Genomic DNA, 24,509 nt, shown 5'->3' with positions numbered 1-24,509 from the left:
TAAATCGTAACCGTAACACATAAATCGTAACTGTAACACAGTAACAGCACCATAACTCAAACTAATACGAGCCTGAAAACCATCAAATATTGAGCGAAACCACATGACACTGACCATGCACTCGTAACATTTTTTTTACCAAGGGCGCGGTGTTACGTAACCTCTTATCCCAGTGGCTGTGCTAAAGAACTTATAGTGCACAAACTCCGGCTTTATGTCATATAGAAAGCTTGAGATGATATCCCAACAACCTTTAGGAACTAGTGCAACATTCTTAAAACAGAAGAAAAAAGATGAGCTACTAACACCTATTGGAACACTTTTGTGTGCCGAAGTCATCTGCTGCCATTAGTTACAGTTATACTAAACTTTTGTACATTTAAAAAGTTTTTAGAGTATTAACGCATACAAATTTTATTTATTTATTTAGCATAAATAATCCCATAGTTATGCTTTAAAATATACAAAAGTAATTCACATATTCAAATAAACTTGCATTGTTCTAAATTAAATTTTATTTTATGACAAAGATTTATTCTCTAATAATTGTATAATTATTCAATGTATACATATTTATGGTGAAGTTCTATAAAGCGTACGCCATAACAAATATCTAAATAGAGGTATGTCATATATGACGAAGGCAACCATATTTACCGAAACTTCTAGACTACAAATCGAAAATATTGTCATGATTATGTATTCTATTTTTTTTCACGTTGTTTAATTTTAGACCTTTTTTCACTGGTTGATTTTCTATCCACTTTATGTAATCAATGGGTTGTATTATTCTGAATGACTGCAATAAAGATAGCGGTCCGCAAAAAGGGAAAATAATATTGTTATCTTTCCTTTTTCTTTGCCTTGATTTTGAACATAACAAAATGGATCAACTCGTACTTTACTAATTTATGGTTGCCTCAAGTTTGTAAGTATGAGTCACCAAAATTTGCATGTTAGTTACTTGAATGTGCATTTAGGGCATGTGCAATGGTAGTGAAGGTATGCCTTCCCTTACCCGTCACATCAGCTAGAGAAGGCATTTGATATAATTTATACAATGCATTATCCCTTACAGCCATCTCTAACAATTAATATTATTAATTAAATTTTGGTATGATTTTTGTTGTTAAGGGAAGACATATGTAATACAATGGAGAAAATAGTCTTCCCTTATTTCCTAAGAGATGATCCCTTAGCTAAGAGAAGACAACCTTCTCTCTTTTCATTCTTTCTCCTCCATCTAAGCAAAAATCTGATGTGGCATCTCTAAGAGAAGTCTGACATTACGTGCCCTTATAACTCATGCCGCCTTAGACAATTTTTGGTATATACAACTCAATAGACTGATTTGCCAGATTTTGGATTCTCAAAAAATCAAGTTCCCTTCCATAGCTTCCAATCCAAATTAGATTATGGATGGTCCATCGCTTGGAAAAGAGATGGCGGCCAAAGTATGGTTAATGATCACTTTGCAAAGGAGATTTGGAATAGGCCACACATCTCTTCGTCAAATTTATTTCAAAATTAGGTTGTGGGGCTTCATCAATGATTGATTTGGCTTCAACAATGGTCAACACCTACTATCAAGAGTTGGCGGTACAAAACGCCAGATAGCTTCCCTCACCTTACTCATGTCATGGGAAATTCGGAATGTGCAAAATGTGTGTGTTTTCCACAATAATTATGGCATGCCTTTGGCACTCTTAGCCAAGATAAAAAAAAAGAAAATAAAATCCTTCATAAGCGTGTATTGGAGCGCCTCTTAATTCTATGTTTTCTTCGGAAGTGATGTTTTAGTTCTTAGGTGCATATGCTCTCTTTAGTTTGAAAAGAATATTTGATACATTTTCAAAATTCAAAAACTTTCAAATGAAAATATCACGTGTACGTCTTCACATGCTACGTGCACATGATGTCTTTCCATGAAAATTTGACTTATAGGTGCTAAAAAAGCTTTTATGAGACATGTTTTGTGTTTTTACGTCGATCATAAAAATATTATTTTCTCACGTAACTGTTGGAACATACATAGATTGTTGATATGTGCATGCGAATTTTTTTGTTAATTTTTAGTAGTTAGAAATATGTTTTTTTTTTGGTGTGGAGTGAACATATGCACCCAAGAGCCGAATTGTCTGTTTTCTTTCTCCTTTCTCCCTCTTGCTTACTAAGGGCTAGTCTCAAAACTCATGCATTTTTATGTGCTCTTGTCTAGTTGTGGCTTGCTACTTGGTTGCTTGCCCGTGATAATGATAAGCTGGAACAAGAGATACAAAAAGGTGGATTATACTTGTCTCTGCTTTACCCTAATGTCGTATCTGGCAACGATTGGGAGAGCATCATGGATCACCCTTTTCCTTGGCCCTGCCCTAGATTGCATAGCCTGCAGCTAGGCTCCAATGAACTCCAAGTGTCACTGATACTTCCATGGGAGCTGTGACAAATGACAAGAAAACATTCCACGGTATCCACCACGCGCGCTGTAGCACGTGCAATTTTATAAGCTTATGGCGGCACTATTGTTAATCCAAACACGAAAGACATCCAACGAGCCAGGAATCCAATGCAGAGAAGTAGAACACAAATGTGAGTACAATGTGCGGGCACTGCATACCCAAACTGCATATTTACTACAGTACTTGAAAATGGGATTTCGCTATTTTCACATGCATAACCTCTCCCATATCGCTAGATACACTACACCTTATTGATAGATATAAACCGTAACTGTAACAGTACCGTGAGCGAAACCAATCGATATTTCGTATAACCCTCGATCGATCTCTGCACTTCTGCAGGTTGTGTACTTTTTGCGGTGTTTGGCGATGCAGCCGGGGAGCACACGCGCGTAAATACTTGTCCTCGAGGTTGGTTACAAAAGGGACATCATCTTAATGGCGGAATAGCTCCCGGAGGACATGCGATACGTAGCCGCCACTGTTCCTATCCCATGTAGGAGTACGTGCTGATGATACGAAACATTGCTTGTTTTCACCTAGGCAGCTCGGTTTGCGACTCTGTGTTTCTTGGCCGGCCAGGTCTGGTCCGTGCCGAAACGGCCTCTGAGCTCCTTCTCCTCTGGTTTGTAGGTGTGGGAGTTAATTGAAGATCGAGCGAACATGAACCCTGAGGAGCCCAGGTTTCGTGGCGAGTCAGGCGTGGTTTGTACTGAAACTGCAATGCATGCCCCTCCCTGATCCTCTGAACGACGCCATTGAATGGAGCTGTAGCAGTCAGGCCTGAACGTACGTAGGAGCTCCGTGATCAGGGCAGGGCGACGAACCAAACGGCACCAGAGCCAGAGCGACGCATTCATGGCGTGCGGCATGCATGGAAGAGGCAGCACAGATTGTGTCTTAATAGGAGAGGACAGAGGTCGATCATCCTTGCATCCTTGTGTCTTATGGGCAACACGAGTTTTCATGATCCCATCCCAAGCAACGTGTTTATATGGGTAAATATATGTGTATTTAAACAAAGTTGAGCCACATAATTTGGAACAGATGGAGTACTAAGTCCAATCTTGATCACCACGTTTCACATATTTATTGGTCACCGTTGACTTTAATCCAACTAGCATAGGGACTGATTTTCTATAACTTTCTAAGCTTGTTGGTCTCTTAATTGTTTTGCCATTGATCATGTAAAACCCAGTACGTATAAAGTCCTGAGATTGGATGACATGTTAGCAACAAACAATTACAACAACCATGATAATGTACGATTATCCAGTACCGATTTATGTGTTTTTAGGCATCACAATGTTATGGAGAAGGAAGTGAGTATTCCAGTGTTAACAACAGGTATGACATCTAACAACAGGTATTCCAGTGTTTTTTTTTTTGACATCTAGCATAGGTGAGTTATCGCGTATGTCTTATATTGGTTGAGTGTGACACTCGACCAGTAACCTAGACACCTAGTAACCATGTTACTATAGTCTGCAACCAATTGGTTGTAACATCTAAATAACCAGGTAGCAAGTGACTATAATTGGCAATTATCATCCAAATATATCAACATAAGATCTTATTGAAAAATCTCATCGCAATGTAGCCGACAGTGAAAATGAAATACTCAATCCCGGTGATAGCATGTTGTCACTCATATGCATGTGTGAGCGTGTGTAGTATGAGAGAGAGAGGGAGAGTGGAGATGGCGCGTCATGGTGAAACTAGGATATGGCGCCGCATGACTTTGTGTCAGTAGTAATGTTGGTAATTCTGACTACGTATACACCGCGTGACTCATAGAATTCATATTTATGTATAAGTAATTAATGTACAATCTAGACGAGTTTAAGTATATCCGCGTCCCTAGAAGTCAAAGGCTAGAGCCTTGTGGCGACTCAGGTCGTCCTGATACCTTCTTGGCGTGGGTACATCATAACCATCTATTTCATGGGGATTGGCGGATCGGTTATTGCTGGCTTTCTGGTGCACCACGAGTCTTTGGTGTGTCTCCTCCTCTCCTCGGAGTATTCTTACGACCTGAATAGTTGGAAACTTGAAGACTTGGCTTTACAATATTCTTTTAAAATTAAATCTGTAGATGCAACTAAGAGTTCATATTATTACTCCAAACATAAAGTAAAATGTGAAAGTGGATACATTTAGACAAGGGGATCGAGGAGTATGCATACATATGGTAGTTAGAAGAGTACCTGGCTCATTTGGGGCCTCTGGGTGGGGGAGTTGTGGATGCATAGTTCAGCCGCATGGGTAACATGGCCGAGCTGCTCCACATCATATCGACCGCCCAAGGCAGGGTCAACCATCTTAAGAGAATCATCCTTGTTGCCGAGGAATTGACGTACCTGTCGGAGATATATCAATAGTTCAAAGTCAAGACAATAGCTAACTAAGGTCATGTGCCAACATTAAGGAAATTAGGTACGTAGGTGAAGAGCTAAGACAAACCCAAGTGACGAGGCTTAGGGTTCTACCCTCGATGGCGCGACGGCCGGTGAGGAGCTCAAGCAGCACGACACCGTAGGCATACACATCCGTCTTCTCGTTGAAGATGCCGTCCGTCGTGTACTCGGGCGGCACATAACTGTACATTGTTCCACCGTCATGAGTCGATAGGCTTCATTCTGTTTTACTTGGTACTCCCTCCGGGGATTAATTCGACGCGGAGGGGAGCCAAAGCTAGCATATCACGTGGGTAGACCCACATCGATTAAATAAGACTACGGGTAGTACTTCCTTCTCTGTTCCGTAATATAATATGTTACTATGATAACTAATTGCAACTAGTACTGCTCCCTCCGTCCCAGTTCACAGGACTTGCGTGTATCCCTAGGTTGCCTATTCGGTCAACATAATAATACAAAAATTATATCATTAGAAAGTAGAACATCTAAGTTTTCTAATGATATATATTTTATATTATGTTGATAAAATTTACGACCTAAAAATACGCGCAAGCCCTATGAACCGGGACTGAGGTAGTATATTGATTGTAATAACATTAACGTAGCTCACAAAAGGCAAATGAACTGACTATGATTAGATTAAACATGACGTGTTTGTGAGAAAGAGACGAACTGACCAACCGACCCAAATGTTCCTTCGAAGGTGGTTACTTGGTAGTGCGTCATCTTCGCCGGCAGCCACTTCGCAAGCCCAAAATCACATATCTGAAGAATGGAATCACAACCAAATTAAACACAGAAATATGTTGGGTAATTGCAGCTCACAAAATTTTGCAAGCTTCACCTTCTCAGATCAAGACAGCCGATAGCCAATTCAGCTAGGACGGGTGCTAACTAACCAGAGGCTCGTAGTCGTCTTTGAGCAGGATGTTGTCGGGTTTGACATCCCGGTGCACGATCCTCCTGGCGCACCGCTCGTGGAGGTACTCCAGCCCGCAGGCCGCACCCAGGGCCACCCTGTACCTGGCCTCCCACGGCATGGCCCCCTCCTCCTCGCCAGCGCCGCCGTGCCGGTGGAGCCTGCGCGAGAGGCACCCCAGGCGGGAGAACGGGAACACCAGGTGCTCGCCGCCCTCCAGCCCCACGCCGACGAGCCTGGCAACGTTCGGGTGGCGCACGTTCACCGCGTGACCCAGCTCCGACAGGAAGCTCTCCACGCGGTCCTTCTTCTCCGGCGCCGGCAGTAGCTTCTTCACGGCCACGAGCTGCCCGTCGGCGAGGACGCCGCGGTACACCTTGGCGTGCCCGCCCCTGCCCACCACGTTCTCCTTGCTGAAGTTGCGGGTGGCTTTCTTGAGCTCCGAGAGGGAGAAGGTCCGGAAGGACAGCCTCAGCGTGCACAGATCGTGCTGCTCGACGTTCACATGTCCCGCCGTCGGCCACCGCCACTTGCCGCTGCCGCCGCCGCGGATGCCGAAGCTCATGCCGGAGACCAGGCGGCGCTTCGTCCTTGCCCGCCACGCCTCCATCGCTCCCTTCCACTGGCTCGGTGGCTCATCGCCTTGCGGTGACTCTGGCGTGGACGGTTCCGCGACAACACCCGTCGTCGTCGACGTCCCCGCCGTGCAGCTATTGTCGCTCGTCGTCGTGCATCTGTCGAGGACGCTTCTCGGGGACACCAGATCATCGCTGCTCCGCCGTGACAACTTGCCGCCACCGCTCTTATTTGACATGGCGCCGACCGCTGCTGCTGTCGATCGACCGATCGAGAGATCAATTCTATGGCGTGTAGGAACAGAAAAGGAGAGTGGAAATCAATGAACCCCATTCCTACATTTGTCTGAAGATTCATTTCGCGGCTCCATTGCCATCGATCTTGGATCTTTTCTGTTACTCGTTCTGTCTAATCCATCGCCAAGCTGTGGTCATTCCCCGCTCTGTTTTCTCTTTTTTTTTCTTGCTCCAAATTTTCGGGCTTTCTTGCAAAAATGGCGATCTTATTTTGGAGTGTTCAATGGTTCGCGCGAGAGAGGGCAGAGCAAGGGAGCTGCAGCCTGCGGAGGTGTTTTGGCGCGAAGTCTGCGCTGGGCCTCTTCTTCAAATTCTAAACGTGGCCGAGGCACACGCGAACACTGAAAAAGAAAAGGTTTGGCTTAGAATAAACATGAAGTTCTTTTTCGGTACTTATTTATAAGTCCTGCCCGTGTCGGTACCAATATGTCTTCGGAAAAGGATAGCTTTTAGGATAACTCCATGCATAATTCTTCAAGAGTGAATTTTTACCTTTGCAGGGACCGCTAGTTTTCAAAGAATTCTCCATGTTAGATTATTGAGGGAGGTACCCGAAATAAGAGATCGACATGTAACACCATTAAATTGGTGTCTCCATTCAACATGATAAGCAGAACGAACAGAGAACACCCCAGATTTAGTACCGTGCCATGGAATAAAATCCTCAAACGCTCCAACATTCAGAGGGATTTGTAAAATCCGTGATACATCAATAGGGCTAAAATTATCCTGAAGAAGGACTTGATCCCAAGTACCAGATACTGGATCAATCAACTCATCGACTTTCTGAAGAATACAGTCTCCCCTCGGGGACATAATTTTGCGGTTTGGACTACTGGGTATCCAAGGATTCCGCCAAATATCAACTTTGTCACCATTGCCCACTCTCCAGATGCAACCTCTTTTAAAATTCTGAATACCTGCGACAATGCTCTGCCAAGTAAAAGAAGAGCCTGCTTTTGGGCCAGCCTTAAGAATATCCCCCTATGGGTAGTATGTGGCACGCAAAATCTGAGCACACAATGAGTTTGGGTCATCAATGAGCCTCCAAACTTGCTTAGATAACATAGCCAAATTAATAGAGTGTAGATCCCGAAATCCCATACCCCCTTCCTTCTTAGGAAAACACAATTTCCACCAAGAATACCAATGCATCTTCTTACCATGGTCATCATCACCCCACCAAAACTGAGCTATCACATCCGTTATCTTTTTACAAACATTATTTGGGATCAGGAAAACCAACATAGCATATACTGATATACATTGAGCAACTGCTTTTATCAAGATCTCTTTTCCATCAATAGAAAGTTGTTTTACCTTCCACCCTTTGATAAGTTGGATAATTCTTTCCACTAAATGCATAAAGCAATCACTTTTGTCAATTCCAACCAGGGCGGGAAGGCCTAAGTACTTATCAGAAAGAGCTTCAGTACTAATATTCAAGGTATTGCAAATCTGAACTCTATCATCAATATGTGTATTAGGACTAAAGAAGATACTTGATTTGTCCACACTTACTAGCTGCCCCGAGTTTGCACATGTTATTAGGACTAAAGAAGGTACCTCTGATCTCTGTCCGATTTGTAACCTGAAAGCGGAGGATATCATGCACATGTTATTTAAATGTCAGAGAGCTACTCAGATTTGGGAAGGACTTGACCTCACGGATTTTATAGATAGAGCAACAAGTGATGGGCGTTCAGGATCACATGCACTAGAGTTTATTCTTAAATCACCTCAGGTTGCTGTCTCCGGCTATAATGTGCTTAAAATCCAAGAACTGGTGGCTGTGGGATGCTGGTATATTTGGTGGCTTCGTCGCCGCCAATCACATGGAGATCAGGTACCACCAATTCGTAACTGTATTAATTCTATCTGGGCTATTACATCAAATTCAGGAAAGGCTACGACCCCGGAGTCATCTGTTAAGAAACACGTTTGATTAACCACGTGCTAGCAACCTGAAACTGAATGTGGATGCGGCCTTCTCGATCGAGACTCAATCTGGGGCAATTGGTGCTGTTATACGTAATTGTCAAGGAGATTTTGTGGCGGCCACAACTGAATTTATACCACATGTGCACTCTGCTGCTATGGTGGAGGCAATGGCGATGTTGCGTGGCCTATCTCTGGTAAATTAAATTGGATGTAGCTCGATCGAAGCGGAGTCAGATTCAATTGAGGTTATCCAAATTTGTAAAGGTGAAAGTCGCATGTGGAATGAGGCTACTGCCATATACTCGGATATCTTTGTTCAAGCTGCAAGTATAGGGACACTGGAGTTTTCACATTGTATGAGAGATACAAACATAGTAGCTCATGATTTAGCTAGGGATAGCTTTATTAGTAGATCTTGCTGTAATTGGGTCGACGACCCCCCCTACCTTCATCCTTCCTGCTCTCCTCTACGATGTAACTGTACTTTGATGTGGGGCAGCAAATTTTTGATGCACTATTTTCCTTACTAGGGTACCGAAGGGGACTGGAAGGTTTTTAATGAGGCGGCTTGCTTGCTCGGTTTAATATAAGTTTTTACCTCAAAAAAAGTCCTGCCCGTGTCCCTACGTCGTCGATTTGAGATGTTATATTTTCCAATAGTATTTTTGTGTTATACAATTTATAATATATAGATCCAATCAATGAGTAGGGATACGCGCATGAGTTATAAACCCAACTGGAGGGAGTAGTTCATTACTCTTATCTCAATTTGTGAATGAGCTAAGCGGTGGAAGCATGTTGCCGCTGCAGTTATTTGGGTGAATTGTTTCTTAACTTACCTTCTCTTAGAGTTGAGATATATGATTTTTGCTTAGTTGGAGACGAGAAAAATAAGAGAAGACTATTTCATGTACCATATGTCTTCTCTTAACAATTTAGTTTTTAACTAAAAAGTAATCGATTCTCATTAATTGCTTGAGATGATCCTAAGAGATAATGCATTATAATGTATTGTACAAATTATATCTTTGGTTTTCTTTTGCTGATGTGGAGGCCTAAGGGAAGGCATGCCATATGTACAATTGTGCATGCCCTTAAGCGGCGGTGAAGGCAGTTGTGGGCGATGATGATGTCGACAAATTAAGGAGGTATTAGAGGCTATATGAGGACTAAACGAGGGGATGTATAGAATGGTTCGATCACGATGGCACGATAAGTGGGACGAATGAGAGAGGTAGCTGAGAAGAGGTGGGTAGAAAGGGGAGCAAGACGATTGCTCACATCCAAATTGTGCCAAACAAAAAATGTTGGTACGCGAGTCATTTCTATGTAGAAGAGATTAGAAATAACATAATACACAGCGATGTTAGAGATACAAGTGGGTCATCAATACAGTATCTCTTGCCGCGAATATTTGTGACATAATAATACTTCAAATATTCGTGGTAAGAGAAGGCCGATATTTGCGAAAAAAATAAAATAAGGGCATGCAAAGATCAGCTTATTCAGCCCATTTAGGGAGACTTCTTTTGGGCTTCGAGGCCAGCTTCGAGTTGGTGAACCGATGAAGCCCAAAAGAACTCTCCGGCTCCTGTGTGACTTATTTCCACTAAGAAGCCCAATGGAGAAACTTCTCGCGACCTGCTTATGAGCGTTTCCCGAGCTTCTCACCGCTGAGACGAAACGACACGCATGGTTGCTCTTTTCATTGCTCCAATTTTACACCAGATTGCCACTAGGGAGGCAGCGCTTGGGGAACGACTGAAAAAAGGCAAAAAGGAAAAAAAAACCCAATTGCTAAAAAGTGCTCGGAGGCTGGTTTGCATGCTTGAGCACTCGATTCCTGGCCGTCTGATCGGGTTGGATCACGCCCACGCTCCGCATCGGTTCCGACAGGTTTTCACCTCAGCGACCCACTTTTCTCTCCTCCCGTTCCCCTTTCCCCACCGCCGACCCACCCCGCGCTGCAGCCGGCGCCATGCCGTTGCGCCGCCCGCGTTCGCAACCTCCTCTAGCCGACTCACCTGCTAGCCTCCTTCGCATCCCCATCGTCCCACCACCCCCACCCGCGAGGCACCCTCCGCCCGTCGCCCTTGCCCTCCGAGGACGAGGACTCAGGCGATTTGGGGGCGTCGCATCCTTCGGGAGGAGCCGCCACGAGATGAAGCGGGAGCCCCGCCGCGCCGGTTCCGGGGGCGCAGCTTCCATGAGTTTCCGCAGCCGCTCTCCTGGGCTTCCATCGCCGCGCCCCCGCGCTTCCACCGGCGCCTGAGTTTTGGCCGCCGTTCCCTGGGCCTTGCGCTTCCACCGGCGATGCCCCGTTGTGCTCTGACCAGCGTTGTTCGTGTAGTGGCTGTTCTGCCGGAGGCAACGAGGCCTAGCACAGGAGCCGGTTGAACTAGAACATCATTGGACAACTACCAGATCTTTAGGCAGCAGGCTGCAATACCAAGGAACTGTTCTTCGTTCCTGTTCCTGGTGCCTAAATCACGGGGTGACTTGGATCTTAGAGACATGTTCTTAATGCTGACTGGAAACCATCAAATTGAAGTCAATTTAGCAGTATCTAGTGTCAAGAAAAATCACAGATTCGTTTTCTTCATCTTTCGATTTGTATGATTCAATCTTAGTACTAGTAAATTTCAGAGTAATGCATAGGTTCTACAGCACGCTTGTTGTTGTTGTAGCTGGTTGGATTCAGCAATTTGATTTTTTTTTTCATGTCCAGGCTGGGCTGAACGCAATCAAGGATGGTTTTTACAAGGCCGGGACTATAGCGCTGAGGAAGGCAATATACGACAAGCTTCAGGGTGTGTGTGCCCATGCGGATGAATTTCTCGTTTGCAGAATATTCACATTGGATAAGTAGTCAAATTGACTTACTCAATGTTCAGTTATTCATATGCAGCGGAGAATGACCAGATCGGGTGCTAGTGCGTGACAGAGCTATGCAATACATTAAAGAACTTGTTTGTTTGCTTACCTGGTGGTGAGGTAAAGTTGTAATCTTTATACCCTAATTTTTTGGAGAATTATGTTTTGTACTTGCTTACTATGACATACCCATGAAAGTAGCCGCACCAAATGCTTGATTTTTGTGTTGAACTGCAGATATTTATATCTTAATCTGCAGCAAACAAGCCTTATAGTTATAGTATCTTATTCACTGCAATGGCCTCTAGAATCCGGCGCTGCTAGGTTCATTGATTGCGGATAATTAATCGGCTGAGGTGTAGATACATTCTTTCCATAATGTGTGCGCAACATCCATGCTGGTTCCAGATTTTACCAATATAATTTATGTCTCAAGTTAATTAATCATGTATGCAAGGTTTGTTCCCACTTGCATGGAGCAAGAACAGGATCAGCCACCAGGTATCCATACAACGCGTATATACACTCGACCATGTCTCCAATTTATCATGATAGTTAAGTTGGTTTCTGCATAGACTAGTTTGTTCTTGTCAAAGTAAACAAGTTGCTTTGTAGATTTTATTTAAGTTTAATATTACATATAACTAAATTTTATTGCCACCTAAATTGCTTCAACCATTTTTAGCTAAGCTGATTACATAGTTGTTAGGATATATTTTTGCACACTCATTTTGTGTGTGTGCAGGGGGTGGGGGGGGGGGGGTAATTAAGATGTTGTACGTCATCATAGTTAAATTGGCTTGAACATAGACAATTTGTTTTTGCAGCATAGACAAGTTTTTTTGTTTGCATAACAAAGTGGCTTTTTCGAGTGTGTTTTTTAAGTTTATTTTGGTATAGAACTGAATTGTTTTGTCTCCACGGCTAAATTACTAGTAACTAAGTTTATTTACATAGTTTGGGGTTTTTACTGTTACAAAGTTAGTTTTTATGGTCCGAGACATAATTAAAGTTTTTTTTGTTATCATAGTTAAGTTGTTTTTCAGCATACAATTAAGTAGTTTTTGCAACTAATACGAGTTGTTTTTACATAATTGTGTATTTTGCATTCATTTTTACATACAACTAAGTTGTTTTATTTCCATAGGAAACTTATTACACTATCGCAAGTAAGTTGGTTTCATAGCTTGTCATTAGGGGTAAAGTTTCACATGCTGATTTTTTTGGGGTGTGGGGTTTAATTTAAGGTGATGTTGATTGTCACGTTTAATTAAGTTATTTTTCAGGTTACAGTTAAGTTTGTTTTGCACATAATTAAATTGCTTTTATGAACATGCCTAAGTTGTTCCATCATCTAACTAAGTTGTATATTATTACCTAACCAAGTTGTACAAGCAATGTTCGAAGTTGCATAGTGATTTAATTAAGTTTCTTTTATTAACATGTTTTAGTTGTTTCCATCATCTAACTAAGTTGTAGTTTATCACCTAACCAGTTGTACAAGAAATGTCCTTAGTTGCATAGTGATTTAGTAAAGTTGCTTCATCAACATGCTTTAGTTGTTTACCTTCATCTAACTAAGATGTGTTTTATTACCTAACCAAGTTGGTGTATATGCAATGTCGTAAGTTGCATAGTAGATTTAATTAAATTGATTTATCGACATGCTTAAGTTGTTGTTGTCGTCTAACAAAGTCGTATTTTATCACCTAATCAATCTGTTGTACAAGCAATGTCCTAGGTTTCATAGTGATTTAATAAAGTTGCTTTATCAACATGTTTAGTTGTTTGTCATCTAACTAAGTTGTATTTTATCACCTAACCAATTGTATAAGCAATGTTCTAAGTTGCATAGTGATTTATCAAAGTTGCTTCATCAACATATTGTAGTTGTGTTTTCGTCATCTAACTAAGATGTGTTTTAGTAACAACTTTTAGCAAAACCAAGTTGGTGTATATGCAATGTCTTAAATTGCATAGTAGATTTAATTAAGTTGCTTTTATCAACATTCTTAACTTGTATCCGTCGTCTAACTAAGTTGTATTTCATCACCTAATCAATTTGTTGTACAAGCAATGTGCTAAGTTGTATGGTGATTTAATAAAGTTGCTTTACGAACATGCTTAGTTGTTTCCATCTAACTAAGTTATGTTTTATTACTTAACCTTGGTGTACAAGCAATGCCTTAAGTTGCATAGTGATTTAATTAAGCACATGTAGATTTACTAGGCAGAATCATGCATGCCTTCATGCCGATGGATATTGCTGAAGCGAACCAACTCACGACCACCAACTCATCTTCTTAACTTTTTGTTACATGTTGAATGAAATGTTGATATTTCTTGATTGCAAATAGGATGTTTTTGTCCGAAAGTAGGTGCGCTTGAACATCTAAAATTCATGTGAAGTATTAGTAGTACTACCTAGAAATTTTCCTTCACAGCCAGAGAGTTGTCTAATTTTGCTGCTAACTTGCATACTGGGTGTTGTTTCAGTTGCTGCAAACTGAACCTCTCAAAGATCTGAATGTTCTTTTGCTAAGTTTCTTTTCTATACAATGTTTTATTTCTTCACACATTAGCTAAGTTGATTACACATTCATATTTTCCCAACAACAACAACCGGCATGTTTCGACCCTCAACCTCTGTTCCACCTCATGCCTTGATCTACACCTACATGATTGCACACCCGAATATAATCATCTTTAAATATTCGTGTTGATAGAGTAATGAGCAACTTATGCAAATTTTGTAGCGAAGTTAGCAAACCTGACTTGGTTTTGGGTCGTGGTAGGCAATGACTTCATACAAGCAAGAAAACAACTTTTAGCGCAAAATAGAAGTAGATCTTTACTAAATATTGCTATCTGCTAACCCAGGTTCTAAACACAACAAATGTACGAGGCAATTGACAAGCAATATTAGTTCTACACATAAAGAAACTTCTAATTTCCTAGTAGTACTAAAGATTCTTAGTTTGCTTTCTTGCAGTTTGCTGGCAACTGGAGCGAAGAAAAAAAAAATCAGAATGTGGAAGTACGGCTAATATGGAGCAAATTCCAGTTTGAGGATGTCCTTTGTTAAGGTGGCATTTAAATTGCCTATTGTTGTTTTCACCTAATAATTGCTTCTATGTTCTCTTTAAAGAAAATCAGGAAATTTGAAAGTCTTATCCTGATCCAGGCAGCACTCATCAAGAGATATCAGTTTGTTATCTTTGGGGTTCATACTATTTTTATGTTTTCTTAAGGAGGTTGCAAGTGCGATGATGGCACAGATTTGTTTTAGCTTTGGGGCCAGTACTTTGTACGGTATTGGCATAGTGACATGTAAGCATGTGATGGGATCAGGCCTGGGGCACAGAGACTTTGACGCGCATGCACACTGTGCTTGGTCGTGGAGTGGACTCGGGTCATGTTAGTATCAGGCGAGATTGGACTCCGGGATTGAGCTTTCCTTAAATAGAATCAGGCGGGATTGAACTTTCCGTTTTTAGGCGAGGGCTGGGTTGGACTAACCAGCACCCGAGTGCTCCCTAGTCACGTCCAAAAAAAAAGAGTGAACGAACGAACGGACTCGTCTAGCTCCAATCGCTGGACCTGCGAGACAGACGAAACAAGAGACCGCTAGGGTTCCACGAGCACCGCTTTCACCCCTTCGCTGCCGGCTCCGCCACTCCGGCGGGGCACACCCCGGCTCCTTCCCCGCCTCCTCCCTTTTCTCGTCTTTCGCGGCTATATATCCAGCAGCAAGAGCGGCCGGCGCCCGCGACTCCACCCGCAGGTCCGCGTCGAGGACGAGCTGGCCGCTCCGCCCCCGACCATCGTCGTTGTTAAAGTATACGTACGGTTTAGGTAGTCTAGGATAGAGATAGATCTTGTGTCTTGTCTTGCACTCCAAGATGATCCCTGTACGCCTATATATACTCGTCCATGAGGCTCAATAACATCCAACATATTCCGTATATCTCTCCCTCTATCATTCAACATGGTATCAGAGCGGCGCTGATCTTGACCTAGCCGCCACCCGCGCTTCCGCCCGTCGCCGGTCGCTCGACCGACGTTTTTCCTTTTTGGTTTACCGATCATAGATCGGATTGAGTCGCCCATCGCCGTCGTCCTCTTGCGCCTCTACTCCGACAACGGCATCGACCTGCACCGTCCATCAACCGCACGACACAGCCGCACGCGCCGCACACGGGCGCCCCTACGTGCATCGCAGCAGGTTGTTCTTGCTCTCGCGGTCTCCATCGCCTGCCCGTCTTCGTCGCCATCGACCGGGACTACATCGACAACGCCGCCATCGACTCCGATCTGCGTGTCGTCCACGCCATGGCGCGTATCGTGCCGCTGTCGGTCAGATCCGTCAGGCGGCCGGCGCCACGACCTGGCCGACCGGCCTCAGCACCGGACGGGCCGGCGCCACGGCCGGCAAACCGGCCACCTGACCGGATTACCCGGTGCTACAACCGGCCGGACCAGCTTCCAGACCGGGTCGGACCGGACCAAACCGGGCCCAGAACTGGTGCCTATCGGGCCGCTATCCAGGGGCTTCCGCCCAGTCACCCGGCGCCCAGGCCGGCAGACCGGGCTCCAGGCCGGTTGGACCGGCGCCCCGGCTGGTTAGACCGGCCCCCAGGCCGGTCGTACCGGACCCCTGGCCGACCGTTCCAGCCGTGCATCTGGTAGTATAGGCGTCCAGTTCTGCAGCGCCCTTCGATTTGCGCGTCGTCCACGCCATGGCGCGTATCGTGCTGCCGTCGGTCTGATCAACCGACCCCGCGCACGTCTACGCCAAGCACGTCCCCGAGCACGCGCCTACCACCGATCGAGCATCAGGGTGCCCTGCGTTGCCCCTTCGGGCCGCAGCGTTGCCGCCTTTGGTCCATGCTACCGGCCTCCGACGCGCCTTCCGAGGCGTGTACGTCGCTGGTGGTCTCCCGCCGCTGCCCCGACTCGTGCCCTGCAGCTACGCCGGCCCCTCGGGCCGTGCCATCGCTGCACGCGGTCACCTTGGCTGTCCCCCGCGCATCGATGTTCGAGGCCACCAGAGTGCCGCCCCTTCGGCGCGGGTCGTCTCCATCCGCGCATGGTCTTCGTCACGCCGCCGGGTCTTCCTCGCCTACTTCGTGTACCGCCGCCGCGCCTCCACCCCAGGTCGCCGCTGGGCTCGCCAACCACTTCAGGTCGCGCTGGGCTCGCCGACCACCGCAACGCCCATCTAGGCGTCTGGTGTCTACGGGAGCTTCTATTCTTGTAGACAGTGTTGGGCCTCCAAGAGCAGAGGTTTGTAGAACAGCAGCAAGTTTCCCTTAAGTGGATCACCCAAGGTTTATCGATCTCAGGGAGGAAGAGGTCAAAGATATCCCTCTCAAGCAACCCTGCAATCACAAAGCAAGAAGTCTCTTGTGTCCCCAACACACCTAATACACTTGTCAGATGTAAAGGTGCACCAGTTCGTCGAAGAGATAGTGAGATGCAAGTAATATGGATGAGTATGAGTGGTAATAGTAATCTGAATAAAATATGGCAGCGAGTAAACATGCAACAAAACAGTAAACAAACGGAGATTCGATGCTTGGAAGCAAGGCCCAGGGATCCTGCTTTCACTAGTTGACACTCTCAACAATGATCACATAATAGAACCACTCTACACCCTCTTGTTGGATGATGAACACCACTAACTGTGTAGGATTACACAAACCCTCAATGCCGGAGTTAACAAGCTCCACAATATTCAATGTTCATATTTAAATAACCTTAGAGTGTAAGATAGATCAACACAATCACACCAAGAACTAACATAGCATGCACACTCGTCACCATCACACTATGAAGGAGGCATAAATCACATCAATTCTTATCATAGCAATAGTTAACTTCATAATCTACAAGAGATTACAATCATAACCCACGCCAAGTACTACACGATGCACACACTATCACCATTACACCGTGCGGGAGGAATAAACTACTTTAATAACATCACTAGAGTAGCACATAGATGATATTCAACTAGATCACATAAAGAGAGAGATGAACCACATAGCTACGGCGGAGCCCTCAGCCCGGGGGTGGATTACTCCCTCCTCATCATGGAGACAGCGATGGCGGTGAAGATGGCGGTGGAGACGGCGGTGGAGATGACTCCGGGGGCAATTCCCCGTCCCGGCAGGGTGCCGGAACAGAGATTTCTGTCCCCCGAATTGGAGTTTCGCGGTGTGGCGGCGCCCCTAGAGTCTTTCTGGAGTTTCGTCAAGAGGTATCGAAGTTTTAGGTCACGACGGCTTAAATAGGCGAAGAGGCGGAGTCGGAGGGGCCACGGGGTGCCCACACACTAGGGGGGCGCGCCCCGCCTTGGGCCGCGTCGCCCTGTGGGGTGGGGCCCCCCTGGCTCCCCTCTCGTCCTTCTCCGGTGCTCTGGAAGCTTCCGGGAATTATAAGGTCTTCGATCTTGATTTCGTCCGATTCCGAAAATATTTCTTTACTAGGATTTCTCAAACCAAAAACAGCAGAAAACAGCAACTGGCCTTTCGGCATCTCGTCAATAGGTTAGTTCCAGAAAACGCATAAAAACGATATAAAGTGTGAACAAAACATGTAGATATTGTCATAAAACAAGCATGGAACATCAGAAATTATAGATACGTTGGAGACGTATCAGCATCCCCAAGCTTAGTTCCTACTCGTCCTCGAGTAGGTAAACGATAAAAGATAATTTCTGAAGTGACATGCTACCAACATAATCTTAATCATACTATTGTAAAGCATATGAGATGAATGCAGCGATTCAAAACAATGTTAATGCAATGAGTAAACAATTGAATCATATAGCAAAGACTTTTCATGAATAATACTTTCAAGACAAGCATCAATAAGACTTGCATAAGAGTTACTCATAAAGCAATAAATTCTTAGTAAAAGCATTGAAGCAACACAAAGGAAGATATAAGTTTCAGCGGTTGCTTTCAACTTCAACATATATATCTCATGGATAATTGTCAACATAAAGCAATATAACAAGTGCAATAAGTAAACATGTAAGAATCAATGCACATAGTTGATACAAGTGTTTGCTTCTAAGATAGAAAGAATAGGCAAACTGACTCAACAATAAAGTAAAAGATAGGCCCTTCGCAGAGAGAAGCATTGATTGCTATATTTGTGCTAGAGCTTTGGTTTTGAAAACAAGAAACAATTTTGTCAACGGTAGTAATAAAGCATATGTATCATGTAAATTATATCTTACAAGTTGCAAGCCTCATGCATAGTATACTAATAGTGCCCGCACCTTGTCCTAATTAGCTTGGACTACCGGGATCATCGCAGTACACATGTTTTAACCAAGTGTCACAAAGGGGTAAGGAGAAAGCTCGCATTTTGGATTTCTCGCTTTTGATTATTCTCAACTTAGACATCCATACCGGGACAACATAGACAACAGATAATGGACTCCTCTTTAATGCATAAGCATGTAGCAACAATTAGTATTCTCATATGAGATTGAGGATATATGTCCAAAATCGAAACTTCCACCATGATTCATGGCTTTAGTTAGCGGCCCAATGTTCTTTTCTAACAATATGCATGCTCTAACCATTAAAGTGGTAGATCTCCCTTACTTCAGACAAGATGGACATGCATAGCAACTCACATGATATTCAACAAAGGGTAGTTGATGGCGTCCCCAGGAACATGGTTATCGCACAACGAGCAACTTAATAAGAGATAAAGTGCATAAGTACATATTCAATACCACAATAGTTTTTAAGCTATTTGTCTCATGAGCTATATATTGCAAAGGTAAAGGATAGAAATTTTGAAGGTAGCACTCAAGCAATTTACTTTGGAATGGCGGAGAAATACCATGTAGTAGGTAGGTATGGTGGACACAAATGGCATGATTATTGGCTCAAGGATTTGGATGCACGAGAAGAATTCCTCTCAATACAGGGCTAGGCTAGCAAGGTTGTTTGAAGCAAACTCAAGTATAAAAGGTGCAGCAAAGCTCAAATATGAACATATTGTAACTATTATAAGACTTTACATTGTCTCCTTGTTGTTCAAACACCTCAATCAGAAAATATCTAGACTCTAGAGAACAATCATGCAACCCAAATTTTAACAAGCTTTATGTAGTTATCCATTAATGGGTACAAGGTACATGATGCAAGATGCAAGAGCTTAATCATGAGCACAACAATTGCCAAGTATCAAATTATTCAAGACACTCTACCAATTACTACATGTAGCATTTTCCGTTTCCAACCATATAACAATTAACGAAGCAGTTTCAACCTTCGCCATGAAAAATAAAAGCTAAGAACACATGTGTTCATGTGAACCAGCGGAGCGTGTCTCTCTCCCACACAAACATTTATTCAAACAAAAAACAAAAACAAAATCACACAGACGCTCCAAGTAAAGTACATAAGATGTGGCCGAATAAAAATATAGTTTCAAGAGAAGGAACCTGATAATTTGTCGATGAAGAAGGGGATGCCTTGGGTATCCCCAAGCTTAGACGCTTGAGTCTTCTTGAAATATGCAGGGGTGAACCACCGGGGCATCCCCAAGCTTAGAGCTTTCACTCTTCTTGATCATAGTATATCATCCTCCTCTCTTGACCCTTGAAAACTTCCTCCACACCAAACTCAAAGCAAACTCATTAGAGGGTTAATGCATAATCAAAAACTCACATGTTCAGAGGTGACACAATCATTCTTAACACTTCTGGACATTTCTCAAAGCTACTGGAAGTTAATGGAACAAAGAAATCCATCCAACATAGCAAAAGAAGCAATGCGAAATAAAAGGCAGAATCTGTCAAAATAGAACAGTCCGTAAAGACGAATTTTATTGAGGCACTAGACTTGCTCAAATGAAAATGCTCAAATTTAATGAAAGTTGCGTACGTATCTGTGGATCACTCACGTAAATTGGCATAATTTTCTGAGTTACCTACAGAGAATTAGGCCCAGATTCGTGACAGCAAGAAATCTGTTTCATGCGATAATCCAAATCTAGTATGAACCTTACTATCAAAGACTTTACTTGGCACAACAATGCAACAAAACTAAGATAAGGAGAGGTTTCTACAGTAGTAACAACTTCCAAGACTCAAATTTAAAACAAAGTTACTGTAGCAAAATAAACACATGGGTTATCTCCCAAGAAGTTCTTTCTTTATAGCCATTAAGATGGGCTCAGCAGTTTTAATGATGTACTCGCAAGAAATAGTATTTGAAGCAAAAGGAGAGCATCAAGAAGCAAATTCAAAACACATTTAAGTCTACCCCACTTCCTATGCAAAGGAATCTTGTACGCAAATGAATTCATGAAGAACAAAGTGACAAGCATAAGAGGATAAAACACGAGTAACTTCAAGATTCTCAACATAAAGAGGGGAAACTTAATATTATTAAGATGCATATAACCATGTTTCCCTCTCTCATAATAACTTTCAGTAGCATCATTAATGAAATCCACAATATACCCATCACTTAAAATATTCTTATCATGGCTCATATGTATAGGAGTATCATTAATTTTGGCATAAGAAGAGTTCTTCTCATTAATAGTAATTGGAGCAAGATTATTATCAAGAATTTGAACATGGTAAACAAGTTGCATATTAAGGGAATTGTTTTTGGCAATCCAATCATAACTATGACAAGTTTCATAAGGATAGTTATAACCTATATCATAGCATTCTTTATAATAATCATTAAAGGTCGGAGGCACAGTGCCATCATAAGAAATAGAATAGTTATCTTTCACAGTTGGTTTATCTGTAACCATACCATCATTGTTATTAGAAGGAGATGTATCAAACGCATAATAATCAGTAGCAAAAGGATTTTCAAACACCTCTTCCCCAAGCTTAGAGCTTTCTATATCATTATGCGAGGAAGCATGGATAGCACTGACACTATGGCAATTATTATCATCATCATTTTCAGAATTAGTTTCCCGGAGATTTGCAATATCAAAAGTAGTGTGCTCATTCAAATCATGATCACTAATGTATGTAAAGGGCATAGGAAGATCATTGTATTCAGATTCATTATCATAATAATCATCGGGAGCAACATACTTACGGTTACCTAGCATTATCTCATTCACGCGGGGATATGCCGTTACCTCTTTCTCTTTATTCTCCTTCTTCTTCTTGTTATTCTTCTTCTTCTTCTTCTTCTTCTTCTTCTTCTTCTTCTTCTTCTTCTTCTTCTTCTTCTTCGTTCCCTTCTTCTTCTTCTTCTCCTCCTTCTCCTCGTTCCCTTCTTTAGGAGGAAGAGGCTTGAAGGGTGGCTTGTCCGCATAACCTAATTTACTTCCAGAAACAATAGAAGAAACTTGGGAGGATTCCCCCTTTTCATTAATTAGTTCAAAACACACAGCGGTCCTATCATATTTTGGCAAGGTGTCATCTTCTAAAATATTTTGTATGTAAGTATTTGTATGGATATTATCAATGCAATAAGAAAAACACCCATGCAGGACATCATCAATATCAAGATCATTAATATCTAACAAAGAAATTTTCCTTGATAACTCTCCACACCACAAAAATAAAGTGAGTCCATCATGCTGATTAGGAGTAATTTCATCATCACAATACAAATTTGCAGCACTCATTGGGTTCAAATTATCATTGGTGGAGCATTGAAAATTAAAATGACCCACTTCATGGCAAACTTCACAAATAAAAGGATAGAGGGCACAAACTTTTTTACCAAGATCATCTAGAGCCCTAACCCACTTTCTAGTTTTTTCATTAATATGATGGATACAATATTCATCTTTGATTTGATTAATTCCACAAGGTCTATGCATTCCACAAAAATTAACATGCTTATAGGAAATAGCATTCTTAGGAGTTTGAGCATGCTTATTGCAATCATCAACAACAATTTCATCCTTCATGCAAGCCTCTTTAAAAGGTTCATGATACTTATCAAAATTCTTTTTAGGCAATTCAAAATGAGAAGCGAAGGCTTTATAAAGATTTGCAGCAACTTGAGAGTCAAGACCATAAGTAGCACTCATATTTCGAAATTTATCGGTATCCATAAAAGCTTCAATGCATTCATAATCATAATTTATACCTGACTCTTCACCTTTGTTGTTCTCCCATCCTTCAACATTCTCCTCAATCCGATCAAGAAGATCCCACCTAGCTTCAATCTCCTTGCTTGTGAAAGATCCTTCTGAACAGGCATCCAGATAGTCCTTGTGTTGTCCTGAAAGCCTCGCATAAAAATTGTTAACAATAACATTACGGGGGAGCTCATGAATGGGACATTTGAGCATTAGTGACTTCAATCTCCCCCACGCTTGAGAAATGCTCTCTCCATCACGAGGATAGAAGTTATAAATGTAATTCCTATCAATATGCACTTCACGAGGAGGATAAAATTTAGAATAAAAGAGAGGTACAATTTCCTCCCAACCAAGAGAATGACTATTCTTCAACAATTTATACCAATGCGCCGCTTTACCAGACAGCGAAAAAGAGAATAGCTTCTTCCTCACTTCATCCATAGAGATACCTGCACACTTGAATAACCCGCATAATTCATGCAAAAACGAAGAATGATCTCCGGGATGAACAGTTCCATCCCCTTCATAGCGGTTATCAATAACACGTTCAATAATTTTCATGGGTATCTTGAAAGCAAGTACTTGCAGTAGGTGGATTTAAAATATCACAAGCATCATTAGAGTTATCGCATATGGGAGATAAAGCATTATCAGAACAAATTTTCTCCCCTAAGGATGGGAAGCTAAAAAGATCACAGAAACTAGCTTCCCCAAGCTTAGACTTATCCATAGCATTAGCAGTGATTGCGTTCATACTAATAACATTGCTACTACTATGCAATTGAGGCTCCATAGGTTCTTTAATTTTCGCATCACACAATTCATGTCTTAACTTAGGAAATAAATTAAAAAGCTCATAGTTGTATTCGATTATGCCTTACTAGTGTAAAACAAGAAACAAAAAGATGCAATTGCAGGATCTAAAGGAAATAGCTTCGAGTACTTACAACGGCGAAAATAGCTTAGTAGCCGAGATCCGGAGTGTGAGTACCTTTTACCTTTCCTCCCCGGCAACGGCGCCGTAAAAATAGCTTGATGTCTACGGGAGCTTCTATTCTTGTAGACAAGTGTTGGGCCTCCAAGAGCAGAGGTTTGTAGAACAAGCAGCAAGTTTCCCTTAAGTGGATCACCCAAGGTTTATCGATCTCGTGGAGGAAGAGGTCAAAGATATCCCTCTCAAGCAACCCCGCAATCACAAAGCAAGAAGTCTCTTGTGTCCCCAACACACCTAATACACTTGTCAGATGTAAAGGTGCACTAGTTCGGCGAAGAGATAGTGAGATGCAAGTAATATGGATGAGTATGAGTGGTAATAGTAATCTGAATAAAATATGGCAGCGAGTAAACATGCAACAAAACAAGAAACAAACGGAGATTCGATGCTTGGAAGCAAGGCCCAGGGATCCTGCTTTCACTAGTGGACACTCTCAACAATGATCACATAATAGAACCACTCTACACCCTCTTGTTGGATGATGAACAACACTAACTGTGTAGGATTACACGAACCCTCAATGCCGGAGTTAACAAGCTCCACAATATTCAATGTTCATATTTAAATAACCTTAGAGTGTAAGATAGATCAACACAATCACACCAAGAACTAACATAGCATGCACACTTGTCACCATCACACTATGAAGGAGGCATAAATCACATCAATTCTTATCATAGCAATAGTTAACTTCATAATCTACAAGAGATTACAATCATAACCCACGCCAAGTACTACACGATGCACACACTATCACCATTACACCGTGCAGGGAGGAATAGACTACTTTAATAACATCACTAGAGTAGCACATAGATGATATTCAACTAGATCACATAAAGAGAGAGATGAACCACATAGCTACGAGCGGAGCCCTCGGCCCCGGGGTGAATTACTCCCTCCTCATCATGGAGACAGCGATGGCGG

The 24,509-nt window shown here is 42.7% G+C and overlaps 1 protein-coding gene across 1 annotated transcript; it reads right to left on the bottom strand.

Annotated features, from left to right (window-relative positions):
• Nucleotides 1-4,319: 4,319 nt before the first annotated feature.
• On the bottom strand, nucleotides 4,320-6,750 carry LOC124696108 (receptor-like cytosolic serine/threonine-protein kinase RBK2). The gene is made up of 6 exons (XM_047228884.1): nucleotides 6,714-6,750; nucleotides 5,779-6,629; nucleotides 5,565-5,644; nucleotides 4,923-5,058; nucleotides 4,667-4,819; nucleotides 4,320-4,493 (listed from the first exon to the last, which is right to left on the bottom strand). Exons 1-6 carry the CDS (start codon nucleotides 6,748-6,750, stop codon nucleotides 4,320-4,322), a joined length of 1,431 nt encoding a protein of 476 aa, XP_047084840.1.
• Between the last annotated feature and the right edge of the window lie 17,759 nt (nucleotides 6,751-24,509).

Source organism: Lolium rigidum, chromosome 3 (assembly GCF_022539505.1).
Source record: "Lolium rigidum isolate FL_2022 chromosome 3, APGP_CSIRO_Lrig_0.1, whole genome shotgun sequence".
Classification (NCBI taxonomy): domain Eukaryota; kingdom Viridiplantae; phylum Streptophyta; class Magnoliopsida; order Poales; family Poaceae; genus Lolium; species Lolium rigidum.
The sequence above is the reverse complement of the archived record's forward strand: the minus strand, read 5'-3'. Positions and strand labels throughout refer to the sequence as shown.

Coding starts and splice junctions, on each gene's coding strand:
- LOC124696108 (XM_047228884.1), bottom strand. CDS start 6,750: ATGGCAATGGAGCCGCGAAATGAATCTTCAGACAAAT. Junction 4,820..4,922: donor CCCTAAGCCTCGTCACTTGG/GTTTGTCTTAGC, acceptor TATCTCCGACAG/GTACGTCAATTCCTCGGCAA. Junction 4,494..4,666: donor AGAGGCCCCAAATGAGCCAG/GTACTCTTCTAA, acceptor CCAACTATTCAG/GTCGTAAGAATACTCCGAGG.